At 36.8% G+C, this 12,615-nt stretch overlaps 1 protein-coding gene across 1 annotated transcript; it reads right to left on the bottom strand.

The window, feature by feature from the left end:
* Nucleotides 1-386: 386 nt before the first annotated feature.
* On the bottom strand, nt 387-8,931 carry GSTCD (glutathione S-transferase, C-terminal domain containing; the record flags this gene model as incomplete). Its single annotated transcript, XM_010184215.1, has 5 exons — nt 8,507-8,931; nt 6,456-6,910; nt 3,374-3,386; nt 1,164-1,418; nt 387-480 (listed from the first exon to the last, which is right to left on the bottom strand). Coding segments are annotated over exons 1-5 (1,228 nt in total), but the record flags the coding sequence as incomplete, so codon positions are not given.
* Nucleotides 8,932-12,615: the final 3,684 nt, after the last annotated feature.

Raw genomic sequence — 12,615 nt, 5'->3', positions numbered from 1 at the left:
CAGAACAAAAACAGCTGCTACTGCTTTAGGAGACATAGTCCATGTACAACACTCATGCCAACTATATTAACATCATGTAGTCAGAATTTACTGTTCTAGATATGAAGAAAGGTTCAGGAAAGTGTGAACAGTAGGAAAAAAATACAGTTCAGGAATCAAGGTCAGGCCTTTATTTCTGGTTTGGTCATTAGCTGTTCAAGATCCAAGAGAAGTCATCTCGTCATGTGTTCAACAGACTGAATTTTAAAACAGATTAACACTGCTTACCTGTCTTACAGAGCTCTGAAATACATTGAAAAGTGACATACTTTCCTGTGAAACAGTTAAGTAGCTTCACCAGAAGAAGGCACTGCTAAATTCATACACACATATAGAAAAGTCCTTACCTTCTCCAGGACTGACTGCAGATGGTAGATTGGTCCAGTCTAGGGTCCAGTTGGGGCATGGATGAGGAGAAAACTCTGCTACAATACCATTTTCCTATGTGAACGGGGAAAAAATTAAGAACTTGATCCTTTACCCACTGAAGTTTGTAGCAAAATTCCCACTGAATTTAACAGCATCAGATGAAACTGTGCAACTCTTTCAGCCTAACTGAAACTAAACAGGCAGCTGACTCTACATTGTATGGGATTCAGATGTATTTTTTCCACAAGAAAGATGTTAATTTCCTTTAGGAAATGCCGTCAGCCTCTATATGCAAAAAATACTGAAAGTTATGGAATACGATGGAGAGTTTTCTTTAACAAAACTCGTTAGGGTTCCCAGATGCTCAAAGCTCTAATCAAATAGAAAAAAAAACCCAACAAAACCAATAGAAAAATGAAGCCAAACATAAAAGCAACGGGTTTTGTCATCCTTTATATAAATATCTTTAAAAGATGAATACAATATTGCAATTCAGACAATTTTGATTATTCAGAATTATTGATAGGGCTTCCAGGAGTACTATCTTTGCTCAATTTCTGAATCAATCAAATAACAGAAAAGAACGAAAGAGTAAAATCACTTCTAAGTCAAAGCATATGAGATAGAAGACAGGCAAATCTGTTAAACTATTCAAGGCTGTCAGACTTAGCATCTGCAATTCTAATAAAGTTCACCTATACTAAATCAAGCAGAATATTCCAACTAAAAATAACTCATTATATAGCTTAAATTACCATTAACTTAGTCATAGTTGGCCTTGGACCACCTATAAAATGACTGGCTTCATTCTCCTCTTCTAATTCATCAGGAACTGAAGAGACCTCTTGTAGCTGTTCCCCTGGAGCAGACATCAACTCTGGAAGCTGGAGAAGCTCCATATTGCATTTGCCAGCAGCTTTCTTTACTCCAGGTACTTCTTGAACTCTTCGATACCAACTGGATATCAGAGGCAAATTTACCAGACTTTTGCCTCGGTTTTTGCTGCAAACCTAGAAAAAGAAAATGGAAAGGTTGTTTGCTATTGTAAATTTCTTCCTACAAGCCACAAGAAGGCATGAACTACAGAAGTGAGTTCGTGCTTACCCCCAGCATGATGGTAATGCAAAAGGCTGCCTAGCAAAGAGCTCAGGCCTGCAGGTGGAATTGTCAGCTGGCCATTTAAACTTTATCTGCCATTCCCATTTGCTTAATAGCATGAAAAGGTTTACATGACCAATTTCAATCATAATTTCAGTCAGTAACAGGAAAACACCATTTAAATAATATTCTTACTTATCTGCTGTTCCCTAACAAGGAAATTATTCATTTTCACAGAATCACAGAACGTTAGGGATTGGAAGGGACCTCAAAAGATCATCTAGTCCAATCCCCCTGCCGGAGCAGGAACACCTAGATGAGGTTGCACAGGAAGGCGTCCAGGCGGGTTTTGAATGTCTCCAGAGAAGGAGACTCCACAACCTCTCTGGGCAGCCTGGTCCAGTGCTCTGTCACCCTCACTGAGAAGAAGTTTCTTCTCAAATTTAAGTGGAACCTCCTGTGTTCCAGCTTGTGCCCATTACCCCTTGTCCTATCATTGTTTGTCACCGAGAAGAGCCTGGCTCCATCCTCGTGACACTCACCCTTTAAATATTTATAAACATGAATGAGGTCTCCCCTCAGTCTCCTCTTCTGCAAACTAAAGAGCCCCAGCTCCCTCAGCCGCTCCTCATAAGGGAGATGCAACCCCCACCCAAAACACAAACAAATAAACCCCACAGTAATTTGCAATGAATACTGAACTTTAAGCAAAACATTACGGTACCTGAATGCTCCTCTTTCCCACAGGCACCCTGCAGCCTTTAAAAGCTCATCCACTGACAACTGTTTTGCAGCTGCAAGCCTGAAATACCTTTGGCTATGTGGTAACAGCAAAACAGGCACAGGCATGCCTTGTCCCTGGTCTTTATTGAAGTCTTTGGAATGTATCTGTGACTTTTTCTTTACTAGCACCGAATCCAAACCTTTTTTTTTTAAAATCATACACTGACTTAAGCCTTTTTTACCATCCTAATTTCATACTTTTATACAAAAATGGTAACTACTATATTTATTTTGTGAACCAAGTATATATGATGGTAAGATGAAGTGGCCTTTAATAGAAATTAGAATTCTAAGTGGGAAAAAAACCCAACAAAAAAGAAATCCTTAAGTAAGAATACAATGCACATATTACAAAAAAGATACCCAAATCACACTTTTACATGAAGACCAGCTAATTGTAAAAAGGACGCTTTTGGTGAAATTAAGTAATTTTTGTTCAGGTTCGCAAATGTTTTAGAACAGTGAAGACCATCCTCTTACAGGAGAGGTTGTGAAGTCTCCATCCATAGAGACACTTAAAACCTGACTAAGCAGGACACTGGGCAGCCGGCTCTAGTTGACCCTGCTGAGCAGGGAAGAGGTAGACATGATGATCTCCAGAGGTGCCCTCCAACCTCAACTATTCCAACCTAAACTATTCTGTGATGCTGTGCCAGCTTTAAGCAGAAAATTAGAAACCATGATTAGAGGAAAAGGAAAAAAAGGCCGTGCAAAAACTGTGCTCCTCCACATATCCGTCCTCAGTGTGGAAATTGGTAATGGTCACTTGAAATGACCCAAAACTTCAGCATTCTTGCATGCTGTGTTTATAATGTTCTTAGGGTAATCACAAGTAATTATAATACCTAAAGGAGCAAAAGGAGGATGAACTGTGTAATTTTAGTACTATTTAATATCCTAATAGTAACACAGGCAGAAAGATATTAATTCAGTTAAGGAAGAAGTCTTTTGGAAAACAATTCTAAGAAGCACTGTTACACTTGATAACAAATGTTCTAAATTGTATTTTTAAAAGTGAATAGTGATTTCTTCCAGATGGAGAATGGAGCTCTTCTTTAATTTTCTATTAATTTTGAATGGCTACAACTAATAGAAAGCTAACCTCAGAAAGATAACAGAAATGGAATGAGGTAATGAAAAACAACTCTTCAGCTTCATTATCTTACTCTAATTAAAATCAGCTAGTCAGGTCTCCTCGTGTTTATTGTATGATACTTTCCAGACACACACCCATTGAAGACTTCATTATTATTCACACTCTTAAAGCAAAGTAGAAATGCAACTATAATGATTTTTATTTTTTTGCATACAATCCAGGAAGTCCAGTTATAAGAGATAAATAACATTTTAATACAGAATTAAACTCTGGCACTTCCATCCACAAGAGCAGTTTCAACTCACTATCTGCAAGAAGCTTTCAGATGCATGTTACTCAATTTTGATGATAACTGTAGGAATCAGGCTATAACTGCTTAGAAAATGGTCATTCACCAGAGAACAGAAATAAAGCAACATTATCCCAGAGCTCTTATCATTTAGGTAAAAACGGGACTGAAAACCAATGTTTTAGAACAATCCTTGCTGCGAGCTAACACAAATGTAGTATACAAAACACATTTCATAAGCTGCAGATCACCAGGGCTCAAGGGTCACAAATGGAAAGTAAATAAATACAGCATTCTCAGCTGCTCACAGATGCTGTTCTGCATCTACAGAACAATTTCAATTGGATTGCTGAAACTAATTACGCATCAGATCCAAGAATCTTCTCATGCATAGCACCAGTAAATCAAACTTACTGTAAATATGTTCTTATTTAAAAAGGTCTTGGAAAAATAAAGAAAACTGAAATACCTTGAAGTTTTTAAATCTTAGGAAAGAATTTTGTCTTACTACTTCTGTGTAGTATCACCCACACAGAAGCTGCTGTTAATCCTCAATTAGGTGATTTGCAAAGCAAACAAACAACACAGAAATGAATTGACAACGATTTCTGTAACTTAACTCATCTTCACTCAAAGGCAGCCATATTAACCTACTTCTGGACTCCCATATTGCTATCACCATACAGAAATCCATTGAGGAGGATTATCTTGGTTAAATAAGCTGTAAACTGGGCATTTGTCACATATTAATGTTCACTAGTCATTATCTTGATTTCAGAGACTGTTTCTCTGCACCTGACTGACAGCGTTCTCTCCAGGAATTCCATTTGTTTTCAAATATCTTCAGGCAAATTTGGCAAAACAACCTGCAAAATCAAACCGCAAATACCAACTCCACTCGGAGCTCTTCCTGGCAGCAGACACCAGCTTAGCTAACAATCTCGTAGAGTAATTGCAGGAACACTGGTAGTAGAAAACCTCGTTGTATCTTTTTATTGCCATGGGAAATAAAGACACAGTTGTCATTTCCTTAATTCTTTTCAGTGTATGCATCCTCATAAAACAAAGTACACAGACTGTGCTGAGCAAGACTCTCACAAAAGCTTGACACAGAAGTTTCTTCCTCACTGTAAAGCTGGTTTTGAAGCTGAGCTCAAGTCACTTGCACTGTTAAGCCCTACCTCCTTTCAGAGGGAGAAAAAGAGGGCCATAGTGGGGGGGATAAAGAAAATATAAATAAAAATCTAATTGCATGGCTTTATAAGGCTCAAAACATATTTTAATATATTTTACTAATCCAGATGTTAAGATATTTGTACAACAAATATCTGTGAGACACTGGCAATTACTAGATAAGTGCTATTAAAAAAACTCTCACACAGCATCTCCTTCTCAGGCCCAGAAAAATTTCATACAAAGTGAGAGATTCACCACAAAAGATTCAATAGCCAAGTGACTATTCATATCACCCCTACAAGAGGGGTGAAATGAACTTTTAACAATCATTGATCTAAAGGTACAGAGACAAGAATATTTTGCAAATTGCAGACAAGTTGACACAACCAATAACCCGGTAAACTGCATCCTGGAGTGCAGAAAAGCTTTTAAAATCAGCTTTGCTACTTGTGACAGTGTTTCTATAATGACATTCTATGCTGGGGAGCAGAGACTTATTCTTCAGTTGTCCACATTCCATGTGGTGCTCTGATTGCCAGCTGTGTCACTGCTTTTCCTGTTCTGAAGGTTTCAAACTCCTCCACATATAGACTGGGAGACCTTTTCAGATCTCTAAACACATCACAAGACATAAAATAGTCCTACACTCAGAATGAAATTTTGCATTTCATGCATTTTTTTTTAGTCAATACCAAAGTACCTCATCAGCTCTAGCACGGAAAGTCAAGGATTCACATCTCTAAAAAAATCACCATAGTCCCTCAATCTCTCTCTATTCACTGCCTCTCTGAAAGGCATTTTTATTTCCTTAAAAGGTACTTGTTTTCTTTTAAGCATATCTGTCCATGTCAGGATAAAGTCACAAAGTTTCAAGTCTTTGCTGAAAAGAACTCCAATTCAGATAATACCCACATAGTAAAAGTACAACAAACTGGGTAGGAATTCATGTTGCCTTGCTCCCCAGTACACTAAAATAAAAATTAAAATAGGTTCATACTTACCTACTTTTTTTTCTATGCATATTACAATGTACTTTAAGTGACCGTTTTAAATCTCTCATGGGGGATGTCCCTTCTAGTATTTTAAGATTTTACCACTCTCAACCCTCCATCCTTTTAAAATTTGCTATTTTTGATGGAATCAAAATTCCAAAACTCAAAAATTTCCTCACAGGTAAAATGGTCTCATTTTAGGAAATATCCATTGAGCTATGGTCATAGATCTAGTGCAATAAATTCATGCAAGAAAATAGGTTCATGCTTACCTGATTTTGCATTATGCAAACACTTTAAGTTTCCGTTTTAAATATTTTCATGGAGGAATTTTCTGGGAACTTGGTGTCAAAGTACTTCAGCATAATATTTTAAGAGTTAACAGTGTTTACTAAGTATTGATATGCTATGTATTTAAAAACAATGTTGGTGATGTCACCAATCTCTGTTTTCTCTTTGTACAAAAACAAAGACAAATACGCTATTTCAGGTTAAGTTCACATTGCAACCACAACATATTCGAAATTAACACATTCTACAACCTTCCAGTTCTTAAAAAAACTAAGCATATACACTACTTAGTATTTGCAGAACTTGTCAACTTACCAAGAACTGATGGATGCATGGCAAAAGCACTATATCTGCCAAGGTAAAATACAGCCCTTCTGCAAAAACGTGGTCCAAAAGCGGAAGGTCAGACGTTTTAGTTCTTCTGATGTGAGGGGCTTCCCTGCTGACTGCATCTGATACTTCCTGGGCAAGCAGCTTGGAGAAAGCTATGCTCAGTTCCAAACCTGGGAGTGAAGGTTCATGCATTTGCACTGCTTTTCCTTCCTCTGTTGCTTCTTTACCAAGTACAGGCACTGCAGCCTTAGCATCTGCTTTCTGCTGTTGAAGTTTCTGCCTTCGAATTTTGTCATCGTTATGTACTCGGACAGGCTCTCCCAGCTTCCTTTCAAGCTGTAAAATGTCAGGCGGAATAGTCTGACAGTGCTCAGGAGATGCCGTCAAAAATCCTTCAACAGCCAGGGGTATGCTGATCTCACAAAGTCTGGTCCACTGGCTAACCTGTCAGATAAATGTATGCAATTAATGTCTCTGCAGTACGAGAAACAAATCTAGGGTGTATTTTAGTCCACTTAAAGCAAAGAAATTCCAGCTTTATATACATTTTTGATAGTCTTAGAAGCTCAGATATTCTGTACTGCTTTTGCAACAGCAGAATTAAGATGATAAATCTTACATATAACAGAATGAACAGTTATCATGTATCACATGCTTTTATTTCTTATTTTTGGTGTAACTTTAGGGTGGCTGTATAACTGAAGAGTAGTAAAGCTGGGATCAATTTATATATACAGTCATCTCTATCAAGTGCTGGTAATGAAACCAAATTACACCAAACAGATTCCGAGTACATTTATTTTAGAGAAATGCATGATATTATAGTGTTTATTATTATTATATTATTAGTGTTTTTTAGCATGCAACATCAAAAAACTTTAGTCTAACCTAAAAGGACCTTAAAACTACTTTTTTCATGTTCTTATCCTTGTCCTCTTTTTCTTATTATCTGTACTTAAAGGCTTAAAACTTTTAAACTCTACTCTTTCCTCATTCGGTTTACTTACTTTGCAGTCACCCAAATTATGAAATCAAGTTTTCCAGTAGTTCCAAGAAGAAATTAGAACCAGAGGACAACTCCTTTATGCTAGTGCTAGACGGACTAACACAGGAATATGCTTCCCCAGATGTGCTGCTCCCTAACGGGGATGAACTGGGTTAGAGGCACAGTAATCAACAGCAACCACGGATATAGCGATCATGAAATAGTGGAGTTGAACCTCCTGAGAAGAGTGAGGAAGGCAAGTCCAGATGAGTAAACTGCTATGTGATAAATGGGCTGAAATATTAACTCAAAGGGCAGCAGTGGTTAACATTTCACATGCTACCTGAAGGTCAGTTAGAGGTGGAGCTTTTTAGGGGTTTATGCTGAGGCCTATCCTATTTAATTATCTTTACCTTTAACCTGGAGGGGCTGATGGAACACTCATCAAGGAAGACAGCAGGGTCAACAGAACAGTCAACAAGCTCCAAGAAAGGGCTGCCATTCACTGCACAGGCTAGAGGAAGGGCTGACAGGAACCAATATGAAGCTCAATAAAACACCAGCACCTAGGATGGACTAAACCCCTGTACTGGTACAGGCCAGGGACTGATTATCTGGCCAGGTAGCAGCTCTGCTGAAAAAAACCCTGGACATCCTGGTAAGCATAAGCTAAACAAAAGCCAACAGTGCACCTTGGCAGTGATGAAGACTAACAGCATAAAAATCAAAATTAACAATAAATTAGGTATTTCTTAGTTTACTTCAAGCTGGAAGAGCTGTACTTGAAACTCACTGCTAGACATGAAAGATTTGACCTATTTTCTGAATCTTAAGGTTCATAAGGTCTGTGCTGCTAAAAAGCTGTAGCTTTGAAAATAATTATTTTTCATCTTTATGCCAAAATACAGACACTTCTCCATTAAGAAAATTTCATTTTCTAAGCAAGTTAAGTTTCTTACAAAAAGAACTTAAGTTTACATCAATATTCTACTTCAGAGTATTTAATGCTTGTAAAGAACCCTATTGATATATCTAAGGGAGAGAGGTGCACTCACTTCAGCACAGGCTTTTAAGCAGGTCTTCTTAAAGCCTAAGAGTTCCAAAACATCCTTTCTGGATGGATCTGCCTCGTATGTTTTCTGTATTATATGCCTTAAGACAACAGAAAGGCCAGCTCGGCAGAACTTGCCATCTTTCACAACAACAGCAGGCAAACAGCAGCTCTGCACAACCACTGGAAGCTGACACCTGGAGATTAAATGGACCTCAAGATCGCCAGAGAGGTTTTTGGTCACAGAATGATCATCCACATTTTCATCAGTTGGCACTAAGAAAATTTTGAATAATTTGCAGTCACAGTAGGATAGCAAAAACAGTGAAATGGATGTATGAAGAGGAAAGATACTATCTCTGTACTGATGAGAAAAACCCAAATATAGATGTTCTTCAGTGACGCTATCTTTCATCTTCCTCCTGAGCTGAAGTTCCTGAAACAGAAGTTAGAACACAACATTAATAAAACAATGCAGAATTTAGAACAAAAAAAAAGTTTGAAACAGTGGTCCTTCTACTATTTGCTAAAACTGATCTTAACATAAGATACTTTTAAAGACATCCTGCCTAAGTGGACTACAGGCCCTTCCTCAGAGAAAAGAATGGTTTAAATCACTGATCAGGAAGTGATCTGTGTAATTTTTTTTACACTTTAGTATATTTCTGGTATTAAACAAAACATAAAAAAACACCAAACCAAAGCATTACCTTTTAAATTTCTTTGTGTATAAACATTTTATAGCAAGATTTTTTTTTTAAATCAATACTCTCCCACATTATCCATATATTATGGAAAAAACAAGTTTCTGAGCATAAAACTATAACAGTCAGTTTCCCAATGCACACGTTTGTCTTTCCGTAACTGTTAGAAGGTATAATATAGGGTATTTAGGCCACGGGAAGTAATACTGGTTTCTGTATTAAAAATTATCTAGAGCCTGGCAAGATTCTAACTGAAAGTCAAGAGGACACATAAGAAGAAAAAAACATTCATTTCAAGAACAGTACACGAACGTCTCAAACACCCGACTACTTTAAAGCAGTTAAATACAACAGTAACATGACAGAAACTAACACCTTCTCTTTATGTTAAAAATTTAAATTCATATTCCTTATACGCAGTTAAAAAATATTTTTCCTACTAAACTGTTCCATACCAGTTTAATATAAAACAATGATGCAATAATTTTTCTGCTCCATCACTCAATAAAATTGTCCGTTAACTTACAATTCACAACTTGTATTGAAAAACTTTAGACACTAGATGGCACTCTTAAAACAATCATTATAGAAGAAAGCTTTATTTTTAAGAGAAGGAAATCGGACTGTTGTTAAGAAATGCCAGCATGTTTGTTTATATATATACACATATCTATATATATAAAACACAAGTGACATTAGAACAGCATCGGTCTTTCAAATAACTGTCTAGATTAATAAGGTCTCTGTACAGTTACATGAATCAGATATAATTATTTAAAATGCAAAATAAGTTTTCATTTTATATATCCAGATTATTGGATTTTTTTTCCTGTAGACATGTACATCAAATGTACTATTTTATATCATCTATCACTTTGCCAAATCAATTGTCCAAAAAGAGGCAGTGGAAGAATAAAATCAAGTCCACCTGACATTAAGCAAAGATCATAATAAAGATTGTTACAGTGAAATATTTTTAAACAATTACATTACATGACTTTGTCTCAGAACAACAATGGCTCAACATAACAGTACTGTTGCTTTTCTTTAATACAACTGTCACACCAAGAATAGTACAACACATAATGAAATACCTGCATTCCTAAAAGCTATTTTATTTGGATAAACCTTGACAGCATGTAAATCAAGATAGATTCCATACCGTAAGAACAGCTCTGTGGAAGAAACCATATAGTGAAGGTACTGTTGAGATTATTCAGGAAGAGTAAGTCTTACCAGCTAAATCCATAGTTACTAGCAATTAAACTCATATCCTTGACTATAGTACTTTTTTCAATATTAAATAGTACCCTCAATTGCATTTGGGTTGTTTCTACTTTCCATGGGAACACGCAGAGCATACAACCCCATCTTTTCCTGGCCACTCGGGCATACACATTCGCCTTAAAAATCACTTCACCACTGATTTTCTTTTTTCTTCTGGTTGACCTTATTGACAGGATTTTTTTCTATGAACTGTTACACAATCAGCTGGTTTTGGTCATTATCTTGCTGTATAGAACTACTAAATATTTTGGTAAATTCTGAAGAGGTTTCTACTTCCAAAGTATGTTATTCTGTAGTTTACATCACCTGTTCTTACAGAACTGGTATTCCAGATCCATCACTCAGGACTGCACAAGTAAAACATTAATCTTTTTCACCAGTTACTCTCCATGGGTACACCAGCCCTTGCCCATTTTCATCCAGAACAGCAGCTCCGAAGCACTGATTCCCCACAGAGGATAATATATCATTACACTAAAAATAAAAGATAAATACTTTAAAGATGCTCAAATAGAGGTACTACTTAATCAGGCTACTGATTCAAATTACAAAAATGTCCTGCTACAAAAACTGGTAGATGAAAGGGTGAACACTGTCAACGTGAATTCTCCTCCAAGTTGTTGCACAAAAGTACTTCTACCCAGTAGCAATGAGTAACAGATAGCAGCCATCAGTCAGTCCCAGAGACAGTAACTGACTGGAAATAATGACTTTTTGGTTATTGGTCTGCTCTGTATTGAACCCGGTAAATGCTACAGCTGATACCATCCTATTAACCCACCTGTTGTTTTTAAGTTTGAAGTTTTACTTGAAAATTTTCTGGTCAAATTCAACCGTTCTTATCCTCAGGTACTCAACTATCACGTACTGCAGTCCCACAAACCAGATACACCAATACTGGTGAATCTTGCTGAAGCTGGGCAAGAAGTTTTTCAGGGCTACCCACTCCATTCTCTTGACAGTGTGAGAGAATGGGAACATGCATGCAGACCACTTCGTTTAGTCTGTAGTATCTTAAAGTCACTTCCCTCACCCTATTTAGGTAAGGCTCTCGGTTTTTCACTGAAGCAAAGGTACACTCAAGAAAGGTCTGTTCTTCTAAGTAACTTGAAGAGGGAACCTCTGGGCTAGATTCTCCTTTAGCTAGGCTTTGTGCACAGGCTGAAGTTGCATTTAACCCAAAAAGCAAAAAATTTAAATACTACTCATTCATAAAACATTCATTAGCAACTCAAATTTTTACTCATTAGTACTTATAAAAAATTTTAGAGAGGGATTCTTATATCAAGGTGAGGAGGGGGGAGAAGAGTTAAGCTAAGGCACATGGGAGGAGTAAGGGAAAATCCAAAGATTAAAATTATGGTCACTGTCATGAGAATTTCATTTTTAAGGAATCACATGAACAGTGATAGTATCAACACAGCAACAATTAATCTTTCCAGTTAGTAATTCTGAACCAAATAAAAACAATCTGTAAACTGCTTATTTCTGAAAAAAGCGGAAACAACTAATCTCTTACACTTAATAGTGTAACACTGGAGAATAAACTCCAGAGCAGGAGGTAACTACAGCTCTCATCACAGTAAACACAAATGTTCATTTCTTTGGTTTTTAATGAGAGTTAAGAATATCGCACATTTTACAAGGTGGGGTCTTAAATCTGAGAATAAGGACTTACATAGGCAAATCATTTCCAGACCCCAACAAACCAATCTGTCATTTCATCATTTATATGAGAGCAATTCATTTCATCTCATACTGTCAATTGGATCTCTCCCAGCAAAAGGTTCTGATCCTTCAAGTACTCATCACACCTGATCTGAAGGTATCTTTACAATATATTGTCCCATTATTTTCAAATACAGTCCTAAATTCTTCTCATATAGTATACTACTACCATTTCTCCTGTGAAAATCCCTTTCTCTTCTCAGATTTGCAGTGCTACCACACTGAAATTGATTTCCCAGAACTGTACTCCTTGTTCTGCTACTGATATGGTCAATTTAGATCTGAGTCATTAAACTTACTGTGTGGAGTGGAACAAATTATATTCTTAATTAAGGTCCATTTAGGAAAAGAATACTTTTCTGTTTCTGCAGCTAACCTTCAAGGGGTGAAAAGA

Source organism: Mesitornis unicolor, unplaced genomic scaffold (assembly GCF_000695765.1).
Source record: "Mesitornis unicolor isolate BGI_N332 unplaced genomic scaffold, ASM69576v1 scaffold12255, whole genome shotgun sequence".
NCBI lineage: Eukaryota > Metazoa > Chordata > Aves > Mesitornithiformes > Mesitornithidae > Mesitornis > Mesitornis unicolor.
Note: the sequence above shows the minus strand (reverse complement) of the source record. Positions and strands in the feature narration are given on the sequence as shown.